General features: G+C 42.8%; 1 protein-coding gene across 1 annotated transcript in view; it reads left to right on the plus strand.

The window, feature by feature from the left end:
* The first annotated feature begins 13,931 nt into the window (after positions 1 to 13,931).
* Positions 13,932 to 21,459, plus strand: part of CWF19L2 (CWF19 like cell cycle control factor 2) — a 70,689-nt gene continuing 63,161 nt past the window's right edge. The window contains exon 1 of the mRNA XM_027712755.2: positions 13,932 to 14,008. Coding sequence (XP_027568556.1) covers positions 13,934 to 14,008 — 75 coding nt within the window. The 5' untranslated portion in view covers positions 13,932 to 13,933. The remainder of the gene's footprint in view (positions 14,009 to 21,459) is intronic.

Here is a 21,459-nt window from a genome sequence, read left to right on the forward strand (position 1 = left end):
TTTACCTCCTGGAAGTGTAATGAGATGAAACTCTCTAAGGTGAACAATTGGATTTAAATGTTAAAGGTTTCATAGTGCAGTGGTTTCCATAGTACTTATGTTCCTTTTTTGGCCTTATTTAAATAACAAGTGTGCTTAAATGCTTATTCATTTGCAGTCTAGAAGATAAAAAGAAAGCAAAGCAAAGTGTGGGTATGACCTGTGCTGTGAATGCAAATACCCCTCCTTTGGCAGTACTCCCTGATGTCCCAGTCATCCTCAAAAGTGCCTCAGCACACCCAGAAGTAGGGAGGTGGGAGTTTCTGCTCTGGCCCAAATATGACCCTTGGTTTGGCTCCGGGCACAGGCAAATGTCTGGTGTGACCAGAGGTGGCTGTTTTGGGGTTCCCTGTCCCCTTTATTCCCAGCTTCCTGTTCCAGAGACCACCAAGGCTACCCCAGGTCAGGTACCCCTGACTCTGTATTGAACCAAATATTGCACTGTCCCCTCCTGACAAAGCAAGTGCTTCAGAGCATCCCTGGGCTTAAAGCTACGGAAACAATGATGTGATTTGTTGTCCCAGGGGCAGACAGAAAATGAAACCTGCAAAGCACAGAGGACTTCTTTTAACTTCATAGAGTGATGTCCTGGTGCAGCCATGCCAATCACAAAAACTCCTTCAGACCTCAGAGAGGCTGGATTTCCCTTGAAGTGCTCATCTTAAGTTTAGCAAGGAGAGGTTTAGGGCAGCAGATGGCACAGGGCAACATGCTGACTGCATTGCTTTGCTCACTGAGAACCACAAAAAGCTGCACAGGGACCACAGCTTCTCTTCAGAGAGTTTGAAGGGCTGGCCTTGGCACAGTGAACAGAAGATGAGCTTTTCTACTGCTCCCCAAGGCTATATGAAGGCAGCATAGAGGAGAATGCAGTAGTAAAGGCAATTTGCCCTGTTTTTGAACTTCTCCAGAAGTTTTAATATGATGGAAGTATTCTTGATAGATTTATATGTCAGTCTTTGATCAAAACATCAAAATCTACTTGAGAACCTATTTCTGGGGAAGCTTCCAAATGATCATTCTAAGAGAATATTTAGGTCTTTTCTGAGCAACAGAAGTCTTAAGTTTGCTATTTGCCTGTTTTGGTGGTATGCTGTTGGGTTTTTTTCCTGTTTAGTGTTTGTTAGTATTTCAGAACTGTTTCTCTATTTTTAGTGAAGTTTGTCAAGATCTTTATTTTTCTGTGCACAACAATTTTCAGCATGGTTTTACTGAAATCTGTGGTGAAGAAATTGTGGATGTCTGTAGTGAAGTTCTGTATGTGGAAAAAAAAGACATTTCCATGTGCACAGAACAATACAAAAAAGCTTTATACTTTAAGTAAAACATAAAAAAAGCCAATATGGAAAAATTTCAAGTACTCTTCCTTATGGCAAGCCATGCTTCAGCCATTGGACTGGCTGGTTAAGTCTGTTTTTACCTGTTTTATGTCAATCTGGAAGGGGCTTCAATGGGCAGCCCACAAATTTCCTTTGTCACTGGGTCCATATTTCTGCAAATTTCAAAATTTGGATTACATTAGCTTTTCTGCCTTGCCTTCTGTATGGGTAATAGGGTGTACTATCTTGGCCCCTTATGTCTCTCCTTTGCAGTTGTGAGAAATATCTCTAATTAAAATTTAGAAGACGGCCAAATACAGTGAAACAAAGAACTTTATTAACAGCATGCTGGGTGCTCGAACTCGTGACCTGGTTCGAGAGCACCCCTGGATGGGAGGGACGAGCCCTTTCGCTTAGCATAACCACTCCCTCGCTCCTCCCATGCCAGGCCTCGCTCTTTTCTTTCTTAAAAGGCGAGCTTTGCTTTCTGATGCAGTCCCTTGGTTGTCCTCATCCACCTATCAGGTTGTTTCCCTGCCCCCGGCCGCATGTTTCCCTGGCAGTGAACCCAGGCTCAGTTTATTGATAGGAAGCAACCGAGAAAGAAAATATTTAATATCTTTAGTGTTCCTTTAATACCCTTTTATTAGTATCCATAATATTGTCCCTTTAATTTTTCCCTTTTACTAATCAATATTGTGTTAAGAGTTATCCATATTATCATCTTAGGATCCTTTTTTGGTAACCCTTTGACTCCCTTTTTACTAAGCTTATTATACTGTATTGAATGCTGTTCTTAGTATTTGTTTTAATGCCACCTGATAAGGTAGTTATTTTGTATCCTTCTTTAGTTTTTGATTCTCTTTGCTAAGTTTATTATTATTATTATTATTATTCTCACCGTAATAAAAGATATTTTGTGTGTTTGAATGTCTGTGGCACTTGTCTTTATTCCGGGCATGTATCCTAATGAACTGTTACAAGCTGTGATGAGAATGCCTTGAGAAAGGGCTGCCCCCTGAGGCTTGGACACAGCTTTGAAATTTGGATAGGAGGTAGATGAAGAGCTGCTCAGTAATAGCAATACACAAAGCAGGACTGCAAGTACCTTGTGCAAACATTCAGGCCTACAAGGCTATTGCTCATTGCAATTTTAGGTGTGCTCTGTTTTTGGATTTTCATCTTCCCTATTTCCGTGGTGCTAGGAATCAGGGTGTATCATGTACTTGCTAACAGGACAGCCTGTCCCTTTCAGGATCAAGTGCCCTTCCCTAGGACCACCTTTTGTTTTATTTCAGAGTCAGTAGTGGTCAAATACAAGGCCCCAGGCTCTGGAGGAGCTGGGAAGTAAAGGTTTGAGAAGAAAGAGCACATCATATTCAAAATTATCATCCGGGAAGAGCATGGGTATGAGGGCTCTGTGGAGTTGCTTTGCTTTGATGTTTTCTGTTTAAGCAGTGACGAGGAGGAGGACCCACAGGAATGTGCATGGAGAGCTGAACTCTTCTGAGCTCACCAGGGAGCTGCCTGGTCTGCATTGTGCCATGAGGAAAATCACTTTGCCAGTGCATGCACAGACGGAGATACAGACACGTAGCTGTTATTCTTGCAGTGCTTCTGTTTCTGTTTGGAATTGTGTGGTTGAGAGAGACATTTGCTCTCTCAGCTGTGCAGGGTTGCAATATGACAGTGTGGTGGTTTGACTCTGGCTGGATACCCAGTGCACTCCAAAGCTGTTCCATCATGCCCCTCCTCAACTGGACAGGGGAGACAAAATAGAAAGGCAAGTCAGCTGTGTAGGTAAGTCCCTCCTGAGCAGAGCTGAGACATTCTCCATATAAAGTGAATGGCAGTGAGCATGTTTGGGGAACCGTGTGCCAGGAATAAATGTCACACAGCTGTCACTGCATACAGCAAATGTTCTGAATTTTACAAACTATTCCCCAACAGTACTGGGTGGATGGAGAGCCATCCCAAACACTCAGATTATGAGAGATTTAGAGTGATAACATTTTCCATACATTACAAAATCTTCAGGTTTACCAGAATATAAAAAACTTTAGTTTCAGAACTCCAGTTCTGTTATGCCTGTAAGTATCACAGAAACAGTTTCTGTTTGCAAAGTGAAAATGATAAAGATCTGTATAGGAATACTAAAGAAGATTAATAGCTACTGTCTCCAGTTTGCTTTGTTTTGTGTATTCTTCTCGCTGCTACAATTACGGATTTCTTGTCATTATCACTTTCTGTGTGTCACTATGGTTTTCTATAATTTATTGGGAAGAAAAGAGGTAAAGACATTTCATTCATCATTGCAAATCTCTTTTATGTGTGTTAATGTACTTTATATGAAGTGATTACACTGCCAACATCAGCATTTGGACCCTTATTTCTTATGCAAATAACTTGCTCTGCCTTAACTAATATGTGTCCTCTTGAGGCAGAATCAGAATTGCACTGCTTTGTCCAAATTCTCTGAAAGGCCATACTTGACATCTCAAGTGGCCACAAATGAATCATTTTCCTTCTCTTGCCTGCCTCCTCATCAGATATTTGCTACAGAGATACTTTTTGAATACAGACAGCTTGTTCCTGTGCCTGATGGTGCTCTTGCTCACAAGCTAGATACAAATTTCTAGGCTGAGCCACCTCACCTAACTGTAAAAATATCTATGTTGATGCCTATATCTCAGGTCAACAGCAAAACTCTGGATAGTTTTTATCCATCTGACTTCATTTTGCATAGTATCCCTTCTGCATTTGCAGCAAGCCACCACTGGTATGCAAATACTGTAATATTCTTAGAAACTTTTCAATTATTTTAAGCTATTTTAAAGGTGGCCTTGTTTAAATTAGTCTGACCTGTGACTTTGCCATAATATCAAACATATGATATTGTGGATTTGAAGGATAACACAAGAGGATTGCCAGAGACAATCCAGTGGGGTTCCTTGTCCTGTCTGTTTCTTTTTCCCTTCATTTCCGGTAAATAAGGTAGTCTAAGCATTTTATTTTAGGACTTTACTGGGAACTGATGGACAGTAGCCCCTCTGCCTTCTGTGAGCTCTGGATCAGGCTCTGAGGTAGGTGGCTTAGCCAGCAGGCTGGATACACCAGGCCTGATGTAGCATGAGAGAGCAGTGGAGGTGCTTGTAGGTCTGCGAGCATGAGGACCTCCCTGTAGGCAGCCCCTTCATATAGGCAGCTTTATGGATGTACATCTGGGTACTGACTAGATCAGGGACACAGAGCAAGTGCTCTGATGTGAAAATTGTGTCTCCACTTAAGCAGGCTCTGCCTGTGCTTTGCCATTACAAAACAGCAACCTCAATGAGAGCAGTACTCTTTCCTTTGATTTTATGAAAGCAAAGGCAGGAAATATCCAATTCACAAGCGAATAAGGTGGAGAGATGTGTCACTGCAGTATCAGTAATTGATTTTCTCCTTTCAATTCAAAAATGCTCTGTATTATCACTTCAACACAATGACAAACTTACTGTTGTTATGAAACTAATGCCCTTTATCTAAAAAAGAAAATCAATCTTCTATCACAATAATCAACTATATAGATGTACTTATTCTTAGCTGTGTCTTTGTCTTATATTCCTACTGAAATTTAAATTAAAAGGAAAATTATAGAACCAAAGTAGAATAAATTAATGTGAAATATGTATTTTTGGAAATGATTTTGTGCTTCTTCATGGGATGTCTTATTCAGACTCTAGATCAAAACTGAAACTGTGATTCCAAGGCCTAGAGAGAATTTAGAAATTATTACAATGAAAATAGTTCATAGTCTGTTGCTGAGCCATCCTATCTCCTCAGATAGTTCATCTTTGATGCTTTGTGCAGAGTAGAAGATGAAGCAACGCATTTCTCATCACATTTGACTGCTAAAACACTCATCAGTCTCTAATGTTAGGCTTCTCGTACACTTGGATGAGTTCAAAGTATAAATTTGTGACCAAGGAACTGCTAAAGCATCCATCTCAGGGAGGCTGAGTCCTTTACAATTTGCTGCATCTCTCTTTGGCAATCATTTGAGTTACAATCTGGCAATATCTAAAGCTCTGTTAGAACAATGACAGAGAATCCCACACTCCTGCTATTGGAAAGCAAATCTTACCTTCAGTTCTAATTTCAAAGCTCCCCAGCCTTTCACACTGCCTTATTTTTCTAGTTAAAGATGGCAAGGATAAGAAACAGAGAAGAAGTTCTTCATTCTTTTTTTCCACTTGCCTCTTGCTTAATTTCCAAAAGCGATTTGCACAGTGTAATCTTGATGCATTCTTCTGTTCTTTAAATCTAGCAACACAAATCTGCTGATTTTTTACCCTTCTTCTTCCTTACCAAATCAATGTTCTGTGCACAACATCCCTTTCTGAGGACTTGTTTTTGTGCACCATCCAGCCTTTCACCTTTATTTATATACATACTCCCTCTCTCTGGTCTCATGACTTCTAAATTCTCACCCACATCAGATCTCCTAATATACCAATACAGAAAGAACCCCTTGACTGACAAGTAAGTCCATGCTTGAGTTCCTTGAAAATCCTAACACCTTATACTTCCTATTCAAATAATTTTGTCAGATTATTTGCCTCTGGACCTCTAGAGGCATCTCAAGATGGGAAATTTTGATATAAAGCTCTTTAGTAAACAGCCCGTCTGGTAACTAGACTGAGGCTGGTTTTAATTTATCATAAGAACCAGTTTCTAGTAGTTTCTGGCATGACCCTTTTATTGAGGGGTTATGCCCTTCAAGAGAGAACAGTTTCTTTGAGGAATGCTTCCTATCTTTTTTTTTTATTATTATTTTTTTATTGCCACTGTAATGATTTCTGCTGCATCTGATTACTCACTTTACATCTCACTTTCCTCACTTTTCATCCCATGTTCTGAGGAAGGTTCAGAGTATGTTTTATTTAGAATTCATCATTGCCTTTCACCAGGCTACCAGAATGAGAGGATATATTTCATTTGGCCCAACAGTTGAGTTCCCCATCTTCCTTCAGATTGCTTCCTCTCAAATTATCTTGCAGTTAAATTACTGCAAAGACACTGGAAACTGGCATCCACATTTAGAGCATAAGAAATAATTTTGAGACCTCCAGATAGTTCGGTATCTTTTTTAATCGATGAGAAATAAATTGGGCTCTCTTCCAGTATCAGCACTCTCTACTCTGGCCTTCGTGAACTGGGATTTGCAGAGAGGGCCTCAGACAGAACTTTTAATAGAGGCATCTGTTTCTGGGAGGTAGTTTGGTTTAAGCCCTTCTGTGACACTAGCAAGAGAGGCCTATCACTTGTGGCTGGTAACACTGTGTGTGGCCCTGAAGACAAGTGTCTATTGCAAGCCCCCATGGTGGAGGCTAAAGGAAGGCCGGTCACCCTATGAGGTTCCTGTCTGTGTAAACAAGCACTTCTGATGGTACCTAAGATGACAGAGGGATGCAGGAGTACTGCCTTTGGACTTGGCTTGGTTTCACAGTTGTGCAGGCCAGAGGTACGCTGTTACAGTACTTTCCCCCCTGCTTCCTCACAAAGTAACATAGTCTCCTTATCAAGATTAACTTAAGCCTCAGACAAAGAAACAGTTTCATTTTATTCCATTATCTGTATTCCCTTAAAAGAAAAGAAACCGAAATGCCTACTAAGAGATCACCTTATTCAACATTGCAACATATTCAGTGAAAGCAGTGATTTACCACGCCGTTCATTAAAGCTGAACCTTTCCTCACCTGAATAGTTTCTAGATCAGTGTATCAGAAGCACATTTTTGAACATGGGCTCGAGTTTTTTTAATTGTTTTTTGTCAGAAATTATCTCTAACCCCTCTTTCTAAGGCATTGGTACTAAGAATACACTAACCCTCCCCCCCATATTTATTTATCATTCACTTTTCTTGGGTCTCTGACTGTATGTGGCAAGGATGTAAATTAAAAGGTATTCTTCAGTCAAAAACATTTGCATCAATTCCTTTTAATGAAGCAATGCTACTTACAGAAATAGCTTATCTGTATTGTTTGAGTTAGAGGAATTACTGAGATTGATCTGACTCTTTTTGTTGATATTGTGCAGATTAAATAAACATAATTCTGCAATCTCTGGCCGTGTTCCTGTTCTTTCTGATTTCTGAAAGACATGGAGCCAGCTTGCAGGCCACAGTTAGATTTATCTCTCCAAGATCCCTAGTATGAGATTTGTTAGGATGGCCAGAGCTCTTGCCTCACCTTTGCTCTTCCCAAATAATCCTTTCAGTTGAGTCAATCCACTTGTTCAGGCTGACATGCCAAGTAGGCTCCTCGGAGAACAGACAGGAGAAAATATAGGGTCACAAATCACTTGTCACACATCTACCCTATCTAAAAAGTGCTAGGCTTCATAAGGCGTAAAGACCATATGATAAGACATTATTCCTGTGTGACCAATTGTTTTCTGAATCCACCATCTTTGCAGGACACCCTGCAGGATGTGTGTATATCTTGCCTGTGTCAGCAACACCCTAAGATGCTTCTGACAGGCAAGGTGAGGGCTCGAAACCACATATACTAAGTGGATCTTGACTAAGAAATATACTATGCTTCATCTCTCCCATTCTGAAATGACTCAGACAGAAGATCCCAAAGAACACACTAAAAGAAATCCAATGCCCTCCCACTGTACGGACTGTTTTCTGACTTGGTGGTAACTATCATGGTGACATAAGCTTGAAGATAAGCTTGCTTGGTGTTGCCTGTGTGTTAGCAACAACAAGGGCTCGGAGGGTCATTTATGCTTCAAAATGAGGTGAGCAGCAAGACAAGCTGGTAGTGCCACACTCCTGAGAGGGTTTGCTGTCAAGAACAGTGACAAAGATGGTGACTTGGGATGTCAGGCATATTACTCAGTATTTACAGCTATTTCTGGGTCAAGGGCTGAGACAAGAATTGGATATGAAATTATCCTTCCCTCTTAACACAGTGGTATAATATAAAGAAAAATGAAAAGCAATTTCAGGAATTGTGGGGTGAAAATTGGAGAGGAGTAAATTGTTCAAGTTGCTGCCAAAAGAGACAATTATGGACACTCTCAGTGGCACTTAAATTCTCTGTACAATTATCGTTACAGTGCTGTTGTGCCTTGGAGCCCTTTCCATGGAGCAAGACCTCATTCATCTCAACAATTTTTTCTGTGAGTGTTCACCATTTCATTAGAGAAAGACATACTGCCCCATTCAGTTGTGTTTGTTTTTTGTTTTGTTTTGGTTTGGTTTTTTTTGATTCTCTCTTGCAGTGAAAGGAGGAGACTCTCCTACAATACATGTGGGGACATGTAGTGTCCAGCTGGGAGTGTTACTGCAGCTCCCTTTAGTTAGCTAGGTGCTGCTCCTGTGAGTGTGCATTGGACTGAGCTATGGCACTGCAGGGAAAAAGGGTAAAGGCAGCCCCAAGGTCTTTGGAGCCAAAGGCTGTGGTTACTCTGCACAGTGTCTGCAATATCAGCTTAAGATATTTCTGCTCTTGCAATGAGTAGGCTGATACAACTGTCTGTGGGACTACTCTACAACCTGGCTTCTGGAGCTAACCTACCTTTAAAAGGCAAAATTATGCTTCAATCTCACTTAAACCCAAACCCAATGTCTTTGCGCTGCATTGAAACTCTGTCTAAGAATATTTTAGTTACTATTGCACTGGTCTGATGCACAGAGACTGATAAACTAAAGCCCCAGAGTTTTCATTCCCGCCCCAACTGGGTGATCTGAGTCAGTATTTATGTCTCTTTTTCAAAGCAGCTATCTGAAGCTCCCTAACATGTGCAGCTCTGGGCATCTCCAAGATGAGCAGGCACCACAAAAAGACTTAGCCATTTTTCTCTAAAGGTGTGTTACCAGACCCAGCAAATCCCTGCTTTGAGCTTCCTGTCTGAGAAAAATATTTTCAATTTCTTGAAGGAAAAAAACCCCAACCTCAAACACATAAAAGCCCTACAAGAAATTAACTGAACGAGTTATCATTTCACCTGTAGAATAGCTTCCTCACAAAACATTTATTAGTAGAATAATGGAAACATTTAGGTTGGAAAAGACCTCTAAAATCATCAAGTCCAACCACTAACCCAGAACTGCCAAGTTGTCACTAGAGAATTTCTCAGATGAAGGATTCACTTTGTTACAGTCACGAAACTGGGGTGGGGAGTGGGTAAATGGATGTTTCTAAACCCCATTCTCCTGGTCTGCTGAACTACAGCTGAAGTTATCCTCTGTTTTCAAAGAAATTAACAAAATAACTATTGCTCAGGGGCAGACAATATGCAATTTGCTATTGAATATGGAACAATGGGTGAATCATTCTTCGATCCACCACAGCCTCCTCATTTGTTTTCATTGCAAGCCGAGCTCTTCTTTCCAAGGCAGGCTGTCAGGATTCTCAGCGTCACCGGGGCTCTTTTGTTTCTGCCAGGAGCACTTCTTTTGATGGACAGTAGAAAATTGTCTGGTTTTTCAATTCAGGTGCTCACTGCACAATTCAGGCAAGAGCAACTAATAACCCAGGCATTGCTGCTGCATTGATTTTTGGGCAAGGTGTTCTATCATTTTATGGCACTGAATTTAGACAAAGTTGCTTTAATTTTCTCCCAAGGAAATATAATGAAATTTCTATGAAAGAAATACACTTTTCCCCATAATTGCATCATTTTCTGTTGTTCTTTTTCCCCCTGCAATTTCTTCAAGTACTAACATTTTGCTTCTTGGACAAGACAATGAAATTCCCATCACAGTCTATGTAATCCCTCAGAATTGAATGTAAATGACTGCTCAGCAGTACCAGTGGCAACTGAAAACCAGGTGGTTTTAAAAATGGACAGAATGAGGATAAACTCAAACTAAGTACATTTTGACTGGGCTATCCTCTTACCAGCATCCTACTGGATAGTGTTCTCCTTAGTATGAAGAATTCAGAATGTGTTGTTATAACTGAGGTAAGAAGCTCTCTCCAGTAGCACTGTGGAAAAACATTTTGTATTCTCAAAGTAAAAGAATCCCTTTTTCCTAGTGAAACATTGCATCTTGCTTAAAGAAAACTGCACAGGATCACACTGAGTGGAGAGATTTTTTCCTAAACTTTTCACATAAAAATAAAACATCAAGCTGAGAGCTGAAGGCAAGCAGTGAAGGTTAGCAATGTGGAGGTTTATAACACAGGTCAGTTGGAGAGTCACCAACTTCTTTCAGAGAAAGTGTAAAATGTACCATGAAATGGAAAATAATAATTCACTTGGCAAGGTCAGTGCCTCCCTGTAGGAGTTCAGCAAAGATCAGTATCTCCAAGGCATTATTACTTTATTAGCGTGTTTAATTTTGGCCCTGAAAATGAGAAGACTGAACAGAGGTGCCCAGATGACCATTAAAAGTGGTATATCAAGGACTTCTTCCCTAGGGTCATTGGAGATTTCCAGACACGTAAGGAGGTCTCAGACATACTAATATCTTTAAAGAAATAAGACTAAATTTTCATTTTACCTGCTTCCTCTGAGATAATGCTTTTCTTGGATGAGGAGAGGAAATGAGATCAAATTATACTATCCTTTCCCTAACTCCTAACTTCAAAATTAAAGGCAGTTCTCAAAAATAGCTTTCTAGGTTTTATTATTCTTCAGTTTTTGAGATTCTAGAGTGTACTCGCATCATAGTTTCTTTCCTAAAAACAGGAGTATTAGAAAAATGTTTCTAAATTAAAATTTACAGTACCACCTTATTAATGATGTGTGGGGTTACAGATATAAAGAATAACACCAAATACTGCAAGAGCTCACCCCACCCCATGCTTTGTGGTCTCTTCTTTGCCTGTAACTTTCTGCTGTTGAAAACACATTCACTCATCTCACTCCCATGTTGGAGGAAAAAAATTGTCCGCAGCTGTCACCAACCACGCCTTGCCACAGTTTCCAGGCTTTGTTCTTATTTTCAAATACTTCCTAAATGGATTCAGTCACAAGTAGTCAGCTCAGCTCATGGACTATCAATTTGCTGTTTAGATTGAATATAAATCTATTAAGCCCATATGCCTGCTGTGTGCTGAGTGAATTAGGGAGCACCCACTTGAGATACTCTGCTGGCTGCCTGGAACAAGTGGTAATGGAAAGAAATCAGTTTGTTGGTGAGAAGAGCACATCACACTCAAAAAAGAGGCTTTCCTTACTGGGCCGAACATGTGCTTTTCTTGCTTCTCCTCTCTCAACTGCATCTAGCTGAAGAATGAGAGCAGCATCAGTCAATCCTGCTGGAACGTGTTCTGTATCCATCTGTTTGCTTTGTAAATGGCTCCCCAAAGGGGTTCACATGCTGTTTTTCCAAATGGTGCCTATGAAACTCTATCAGTTATTATTCTATACCTAGTGGTGATCTACAACAGGTTTTTCTTGGGATGTCGTTAACTGTCAGCATAAATTGAACAAATATGCAAATGCAATTTACACATTTAATACCACTGTGGAGATGATGATTAAATTACCGTTATCACTTTGAAAACATACTGTCCCATGCAAATAGCTAACAAATTACCCAAGCACTTTGCTCAGACCTTTGCCTAAATAATGTTATTACTTGGCAACTGTGAACACATTTGGTGTCAGACACATTAATAATGCTCTGATCTCATCCCAAAGAAATTATGTCTCAGTTAAACATTTGCGTCACCAGAGGTATAGCAGCCCTGTAGAACACTGTTGACGAACTGCAACTTGTAAGCGCTTGAACGTGTCTATTTTTTAATTTCCCTGCGCTCACACAGGTACATCCCAAGCAGTAGCACCCTGGAGTTACAGAGGCCACACCCCAGCACGGATGCACCGAACTGGCAGCAAACAGGGCAGAAAGGGGCTGAGAGGTCGACTGGAGGTGGGTCTGGAGGTGGGTCATGGCAATGGGGAGCACTGGGTGCTGCGTGGCGCTGGAGCACTGAGCGTTGCTTGGGCCACGTTTCCTTTGTTCACTCTCATTAATGCTGGTCCAGGTGAGCAGGCTGGGGTCTGCACCAGGCAATTTTGGCCCAGTGGGAGGGATGAACCTGGAGGTCAGTATCCACATTGTGGAGGAATACATTCAGTGTAGATGGTTCTTGCATTCAGCTGCAGTGTGAGCTGCAGGTTGAGCTCCTGGGGCGCATGAGCCTGATCCCAAAGCAAGATGCTGTGGACTGTCAAAGGGTACTGGGACCTGTGGCGGTGGCCATGTGACCAGACAGTCAGGGACACAGCAGGAGCCAAGGACTACAGACTTTACTCCACTTGGACTGTGAGGGTGTAAAAGCCCAGGGGCTCCTTTCCTTGGGGTCCCTCCTTGCATGCACCAACTCGAGCTGTTATTTTGTTGTTGCACCATGATTAAATTATTATAAGGATTGAGACGTCTGAGGTTCTGCTATGGGATACCTGCTGAAGTGGCTCCTGAATGGCCAGGCAGGGAAGTTTCCTTAACACCCATCCCAGGACCGTGTGGTCCTGTTGGTCAAGCAGCACAGGGTTCTGCTAAGGTGCTGTGCCACAACACAGTGCTTTCTGAGACCTTCGCCTGAGAGGCTGTGGGAAGCCTTTGGTGAGCTCTGAATGAAGTGGGGGGAATCCACCTGGGCACTTGGGACAGAGCGACCCTGGATGTCCATACAGACTGGGGAATGAGATGCTGGAAAGCAATGCTGCGAAAAGGGACCTGGAGGTCCTGGTCGACAGCAGGTTGAATATGAGTGAGCAGTGCCCTGGCAGCCAGGAGGGCCAACCCTGTCCTGGGGGGCATCAGGCAAAGCATTGCCAGCTGGTTGAGGGAGGGGATTGTCCCACTCTGCTCTGCACTGGGGCAGGCTCACCTTGAATATTGTGTGCAGTTTTGGGTGCCACAATATACAAAAGATATTAAGCTAGTAGAGAATGTCCAAAGAAGGGCAACAAAGATGGTGAAGGGCCTCGAGGGGAAGCCATATGAGGAGCAGCTGAGGTCATTTGGTCTATTCAGTCTGGAGGAGACTGAGAGGAGACCTTATTGTTGACTACAGCTTCCATAGGAGGGGAAGAAGTGGGGCAGGCACTGATCTTTTCTCTGTGGTGATCAGTGATAGGACCTGATGGAATGGCCTGAAGCTGTGTCAGGGGAGGTATAGGTTGGATATTAGAAAAAGGTTCTTCAAGCAGAGGGTGGTTGGGCACTGGAACAGGCTCACCAGGAAAGTGGTCACAGCACCAAGCCTGACAGAGTTCAAGAAGTGTTTGGACAGTGCTCCCAGGAACATGGTGTGACTCTTGGGATGGTCCTGTGGAGGGCCAGGAGCTGGACTTGATGATCCCTGTGGGTCCCTTCCAACTCAGAATATTCTGTAACCCTGTCATGAGGTGAGCGCCTCACGGCGGAGGCTGCCGAGCGAGGCGGGACTGAGGCCCGGCAGCACGAGAGCTCAGCCCTGGGCAGGCCCCGGCGGGTCAGGGCGGGCGCTGTCCCCGCCGTCCCCGCCGTCCCCGCCCGCCGTTGCCTGGGACGCCGTTCACGACAGTGTCGCGGCGGTGCTGCCGTACGGCTGCCGCACGGTTTCCGGCGGGCCGTGCTGATGGCGTCCGGGCTGGAGAGGGAGCGGAGCCGGGAGCAGCGGGAGCAGGAACAGCGGGAGGCGCTGCTGGCCCAGGTGGGGGGCCCGGCCCAGCCCGGCCTTGCCCTGGTGCTGCTCAGTCCCTTCTGTCACCCAGGCTGGGCCCTGGGTGCTGCGCGGGGTCAGTGCGCTCCCGGGGGCCGCCCTGGGGGGGAACGCCCTGGGAGAGCCCCTTGTGCGCCGAGGGGAGCCGGGATGCGGCACCGGGAGCGGCAGGACGCAGCCGGGAACTGAGTTTGTGCTTTTTGTCGCTTCTAGTATTGGTCCGAGTGGTGTTTCACTTCCTACGTGTTTCTGGGCTTACGCCTTTGAAAAGAGCCAGGGCTGGTCGTCTTTACACCCTCTCTTCAGATTTTTATATACATTGATGACACCACCCCCTCTCCCCGGCCTTCTCTTCTCTAGACTAAACAGCCCCAGTCTCAGACCTTCCTTAAATGAGACATGAGGCAACTCCTCCTTGTCTTCCTGGCCTGTATTTCCTAAAGAGTCTGTATCCCTACATTACAGCATTCTGATCACTGAAGTAAAGTGGTGTGTGTTTGTGTTAAGAAGTGTTTTTGTGGAGTCATGATGTTACTTGCTTGGTTCTGTGTTGCTGTAGTGAGAGCCAAGACTTAGGAAGCTCCCACTCACAGGTGCTTTGATGGAGTTGCTGTGACTTGGAGACCTGTGCTAATTCTGATCCATTCTGCTCAAAATCTGCCTATATGCCATGTTAGGCACTTGTGCTGATTCTTGTTTTAACTTGTAGGTAGAGTGAGTGCTGGTGTCATAAATGGCACATCAGTTGGATGACATGATTCATTTTGAAGTTTGAGGAGTAGGAGATAAATAACTACATGGAAGGAAAAGAGTATGAGGAAGACAGGGTAAGGAATAAGTATGAGGTTTTGAGGATGGGCTTTTGACAGAAGGCCAGAGTAAGCAGCAACCAAATCTTACTGGGCAAAGATATTTTCACAAAAAAAAAGTAGTGGGAAAACGGCCTGAATAGCTTGAAGCTTACATGCCAGTGATGTCTTTTCTCAGGGCAAAGCAGAGAGAGGACTTCATGTAATACATCATATGAGCGTCTCCCTTGTACAGTTGTGGAACTGTTTCTTGTTTCTAGAAGTTCTCTTCAGTGATTTCCCCCTTTTTGACAAACAGTTGAAGGGAAATTCCTTTAACTTAGTAACAGTGAACCATACTCCCCTGCAAAAGTTTGTTATTGTTGTCTTTTGCTGTATTTGAACTGCTGTATGATGTGCTTAAGAATGCTCCTTTGCTCAGTTCAACCTCTTGGATGTTCAGAAAATACACTTAACAGGAAGCAAAACTTACGTAGGACACCGTTATCCTGCTTTACCTTTACATTTTCTTCTCCACTGGTGCCACTTGTATTTGCTTAGAATCCTAGAACAGCATTGGTTGAAAAGACTTTGAAAGATCATTTGGTCCAACCCCTTGTGGATTAGGGAGTCTAGATGAGATTATCTAGTGCTCTGTTGAGTCATGTCTTGAAAAACTCCAGTGCTGGGGTTAAGGGAACTTTCCTGTCTGACCATCCAGGAGCCACTCTGGCAGCCACACTCCCACCACCTGAGACTTTTTCTGCCGGGACTGGAGCCCCTTCAGAGTGGGTGGCTCCTGTGAGCTGACGGGTGCCCCACTTGACTCGCTACACACCCCACTCACACAGTCAGACCTGGTTTCCTTACCAGTTCAACCCCAGGTTTCCCACAGTAGAGTCTCAGATGTCTGGATCCTTAAGACAATTTAATGATGGTGCAGAACACAAAACCATCTTGAGCTGGTGCTTCAAACAACACAATTCCTGGGCTTTTGTACCCTTAAAGTCTATGCAGTCTGATAGTCTGGGGTATTCCTGCTGAGTCCTGGGCTCCTGCTGTGTCTTTCAGTGTCTGTTCTCCTGGCTGGTCCCACAGGGCCCCATGCCCTTTGCCGTGCAAAGGGTTGGCACCAGTTCATGGCCTCTTGCCTGGGGCTCTCACCATTTCCCACCACCTAGGGCACAACCTGGGGCCTCCACTGCAGCTACACTGAGCTACCAGCACTGAATCCATTCTTCAACAGGGATTCCATCTGCTATGGAAAAGGCAATGAATTTGTGTTTAACCTCTCATCATATTTAGGTAAGTCTCAATTTATGGAGGCAGGAAGGCTGAAGAGGGAGGTTTGGTTGCTGGAGAAACTACAGCAATGAGCCAAAATTGCTCTCACAGAGGAAGGGGTTGATGCTGGGGATGAGAGCACTTCTTCTTGCTGAGGATGTATGGGGAAAAGGGGACAGGTTGGTTTTGTCAGACTTTGTATTGTTCCTAGAAAGCATGGTATCTTGAGCGTGGCATCTCAAGAAGAACTGAACAGCCTTGGAGAAGGTGGGAAGAAAATATTCAGGGATGGTCATGGTACAGGCTGTTCAAGGACACTAAAGGTTTTGAGATGAGGAAAAATAGGCTGAAAATAAAGTTAATTTGAGAGAGTTTGGTAAAATCATTAGGTGATATGGAGAAGGAAATGGAGAATTGCTGTCTGCTGTTTCTTTTGACTCAAGAATTAGGTTGTATTAAGGGATTTGCAGGTATTTGTCTTAGAGCAGACAAAAGAGTGAACTTTCAGATGATGCACAGAGAAATTGTAGGATCTCTTGTATAGCAAATGCTGACACTCCACTTCCATCCAGATGATAATAGCCTAAAAGCAAAACTATATGTTGAAAGTTATTGATTGAAAAGTTGCTGAGCCTCAAATTCCTGGAGGATACAGGAATGTTTTGGAGATGGTTCACTTGGACTTAACCCTGTTTTACACTCTTGTCAGCTTCCGTGTGCATTGCTGGACATTTTTAAGTTGGGATACTAGCTTAGATTCTCAGTTCTGAGTATGTCAGAGCTCTCAGAAGTCTAATACAGGGAAACAGAAGGGATTATGATTTGTGAAATACTAGTCACTACAGTTCTTCAAGTCCATTTTTTGTGGAGTGTAGGAAGGGATCTGGAGACAATGACATTGTTTTCTACAGGATATAACCATTAGAGATGCTTGGTCTCTCTATGACCACTGAGAAACTTCTGTGATGTGACTTTTCAGCTTCCTACTGGAAATGCACATTATAGAGCCTGTGTTATTTTTCCATGGTGTTATCTTTTCACTTCCAAGCAACCTAAAGCTAATTCGGATTCTCTGATTTTCAGGGATTCTCCTGGGTGCATGGGGTAGCACTGAAACATAAATTAATGATCAAATGGTTTTCTTTGCTGCTGCTTGTGGAATTGCTGTGTTCATCATCTTATGCATACCCTCAAACTGTTTCTTTTCCTTGCAGTAAGAACTAAAACTTGTAGTAAGGAGATGACATGTTGAAGGTTGGGAGTTTCCCCCCACCCCCTTTTCTGTACCAGAGTTTTAGAATGTGTTAGCAAAAGTCCTATACAAGTCCATATGGAACAAAGGAGGCTGTAGAGGTTGCTTTATCACTAATTTGACTGTCAGAGAAATTTAGGAATGAAACTTTTTTTTTTTAAACTTATTGCATGTTTCCTCTTCCCATTTATGGACCCAATAACCTAATATTAAGCTGTATAAAAGGACAGCATTTTAAGACTTCTCCTGTAGCTACTCTGTTATTTCTGTGAAAAGTCAATTTATCATTTTATAACATGAAAACATGAGGATGTCATAGTTGCCATGTCAGTACTCTGCTGTGTGCAGTTTTGGGTGAACAATATAAGAAAGATATTAATCTCTTAGAGAGTGTCCAAAGGAGGACGACAATGATGGTGAAGCTGTATGAGGAGCGGCTGAGGTCACTTGGTCTGTTCAGTATGGAGAAGAGGAGACTGAGAGGAGACCTCTTTGCAGTTACAACTTCCTCATGAGAGGAAGAGGAGGGGCAGGAACTCATCTGTTCATTCTCGTGACCAGTGACAGGACTGAGGGAATGGCCTGAAACTGTGTCAGGGGAGGCTGGATATTAAGTAAAGGTTTTTCACCCAGAGTGTGGTTGGGCGCTGGAACAGGCTCCCCAGGGAAGTGGTCACGGCTCCAAGCCTGACAGAGTTCAAGAAGTGTTTGGACAATGCTTTCAGGCACATGGTGTGATTCTTGGCGTTGTTCTGTGCATGGCCAGGACTTGGACTTTGATGATCCTTGTGGGTCCCTTCCAACTCAGGACATTCTATGATTCTGTGAACAGAACTGGGGGAAAACAGCAAGGCTTTATCTCAATGTGTTTTGACTGTCTTGCTTGCAAAGGCAGAAAGAGATGTGCATGGACTTTTCACAGCTGGCTAACACAGTAAAGTCAGTTATTTGGTGGTTGCAGTCCTAGAAGCTCCTGCATTTTACTTTCGGAAAGACATTTGGGAAGCCGCGTAGGTCTTTGCTTCTGATAATCTGAGAAGTTTTCAGTTTTCAGTACAGTTTTACAGTTAACTGTACTTCAGCAACTCTGTTTCTACAAAGATGAGATGTTCAGCTAACTCACCTTGAGGAGCTTTTTGTTATGAAATATTGAACTTGCACTTCTTTTGAAGAACCAGCATGTCACTGAATTCATTGATTGAGATTTCTCTTTTAAATTTTGGAATTGTATTCTTTTATTTGTGTAGTCTGTCCTCCCAACTGCGTTGGTAAAACCCAGCAACTGGTAATGTTTATGGTAATGATCAGTAATCAAATAATTAAGTGTTGACATGCAAATTGTTATTAACCTTCAGAAATAGCATCTTGTTTTGATGAGCCTGATAGTTCATGACACTGCTGTTTTGGTTTACAAGTTTACAGCAAGAAAATAATCTGATGTGTGTTTTGGTAAGTGCAGGGATGTATACTTTTCCTAGACATGAACACTTCTTCTCTTGGTAAAATCTATCAAGATTTCATTTGTGGGTTATTCTGGTATCTGTTCTATCATATTTCTGTATTTTAGGGTTGCTCTTCTGTTACTTGTTTTTTTTCCATGGACTTTGAGTCTTTCACTCTATGGCCTCTGAGGGTGATGTGATTTGACCATTCCTTGTGCAGAAAAACCTGCCTTTTAATTGTTAAGGATTACTGACAGATTGCAAGTATCTCTTGATAACAGTATATATTAATTTTTAAAAAAAACCTGAGAGTGTAGTATTTGCTGAGATGATGGATTGCTTTGGCAAGATTTTACAGTTCAGTTTTCGGTGGAAAATTACAGAAATTTCTCCTTAGATAGGAATTAGTAGCCAAACATATATCACTATAAGAGGTTATAGAGCTGTTATTTGTTGGAGGTTGCTTCTGTGCTGTAATACTAAGCACCTTCTTTTTGTTCTTTCCCTTTTAAATCCGTTATGAAGTGTTACATCCCTGACTCTTTGCTGAAAGAAATAAGCATGTCAGCATTACTATATTCACTTAAATCTGTGATATTAGGAGAGTAGCAGCACTGAGCAATTAATGCTGCCTTTTCACAAAAAGTTTTCAGACTTTTGACAAAGCACCTCTCTATGCATTTTTGCAAGCAACATCTTTGATTTAACAGACAGGTCATTTTAGAAGGTGAACAACGAAGACAGATGTCTTCATTGTTATATCCTGTAAGGCCTTCCTCTAGAGCTTGCTTTGCCACTGGAGTGGAGAGGTCCTACATTAACATGAAATACCCATCTACAGTTTCCTAGCAGGAGTAGCTACCCTACTGCTATCTGCTTATCTGTTGTGTCTGTTCCAGCAGAAACAGTTACTGCCTCCCAGATGTTTCTGACCGAAGGCTGACATCTCCTACAGCCAGCTCCTTAAATCACATCTGACTTTTCTCTAATGATTATTGATCGCAAGAAGCTTAAATGATTGAAGTGATGGTTCTCTCAGTGACCCGTCTTCTGTACCTTTTGGCAGGTGAAAATGACAAAGAGTGATGATGTTTCCAGCTGGCACAGCTGTGTCTGGAGGTGGTGGTGGTACAGGCCTCTGACTCAGTTGCGATTTGGCAAGTTGGGGTGGAAGTTAAGCTCTTTCTTGTGTTTCCGCTGCTGTCCTCCTTGGGAAAGCTTTGTGGATTTAACAATAATTGGAATATTGAGAGTAGAAAAATAGTCTTAAGTATTTGCAAAAATAAGTGTGTTTTTCACACAGAGAACTGCAAGGAAGGTATGTTGAGGTTCCCTCAAGGTAAGCACTCATATAACCAGGGCTCTCTGGCTCTGAGCTTTGGGGTGATGGAAGGTGGGAGGGTAATACATGCCACAGCAACCTTTCTGATAGCAGATTATCAAAACAATTAATTGAGTGGAGGGGTTTGTATGATAGGATGGGAGGTGGTCCTGAAATTAGAAAGAAAAGCTCACTGTATGTATTTTGGGTACCTTATGTTGATGTCTGAAGGACTGGGGATTTTTTGAACTTTTCTAACAGAAAGCTGTTGCTGAAAGGAGGTTTTTTCCACACGTCTCCCCAAAGTGCACATTTTTTTCTTCGTTCCTTGTGCTTAACTAGTAGCTTTGATGACCTTGCCAGAGTGGCAGCTTGTAAGCTTGATCTGCAGGAAGCTACACCCTGCTTTTGGTGGGATTTTGTGTCAGGGTAGTCCTTGAAGTGGCTTCTCCTGAGGCTACAGTGCAAGGATAGGCCTGGGTGGGTAAGGTTGGTGGGATCATGTGAGGGGGAGTGCAGAGAGGAGAGGCATGGGAGTGGAGCCCTGCCCTTCACTGACACATAGACAGCTTAACTGTTGCTCTTTGTGTTGAATGTTTTTATCATGCCGTATTGATCTGATTTGTGCTGTAGAGTTTCTCCTGGTGGAGAAAAGGTGACTTTTCTTCTTTTGGATGGAGAAATTGACTATTGAATGGTGGGGATTATTGTCTGAAGAACTGGAAATTGGCCACAGTTAAAGATAGAAAATTGCATGGTCTCTGTAGTGGTCTTGAAAACCTCCTCTGGCCTTGGTGAGAACTGAAATGGTAAATAGAGTTGGGGTCAGGAAAGAGTGTTGGTCAAGGTTTCTGTGAGCTGAGGAGGGAATTTTGTATCCCTAGTTGACATCCCATCATCCCTTCTGGACGTCCTTGGGGATTGTTGTGTAACAACCTCCATTTATTGTGTGACCTAAATCTGTTGGCTGTTGGCAGTGTCTTTGATCTTTTCTGCTTCTTCCTGGCGTGGCGTGGTGTAATTTTTACAGGTTTTGGTGTTTGGGTCTGCAGTGCATTACAGGCTGTTTTGAAGCAAGCTTTATTCTTTGTTTAGCAGATACTGTTGTCAGCAACTGTGCAGGCTGGCTTTAATGACCTGCTTAATGAAAACTGGAAATCACTTTCTTTGAGCTTGGTTTCCTCCCACATCCAGATGGACCTGTGAAATCCAAAACCCTTTTGCCTGCTTGTGGTAATAAAAACTACAAAGCTTGGCTTTGTTAACCATGGCAAACATTGGTAACATAGTGCTGTAATTATTGTTTTAATAGCACCTTATCAACTAACTGTTCAAAGTGCTTTGCCAGCCTTAGG

The sequence above is a fragment of the Pipra filicauda genome, unplaced genomic scaffold (assembly GCF_003945595.2).
Source record: "Pipra filicauda isolate LSUMZ 115617 unplaced genomic scaffold, ASM394559v2 scaffold30_size5312502_pilon, whole genome shotgun sequence".
Taxonomy (NCBI): Eukaryota; Metazoa; Chordata; class Aves; order Passeriformes; family Pipridae; genus Pipra; species Pipra filicauda.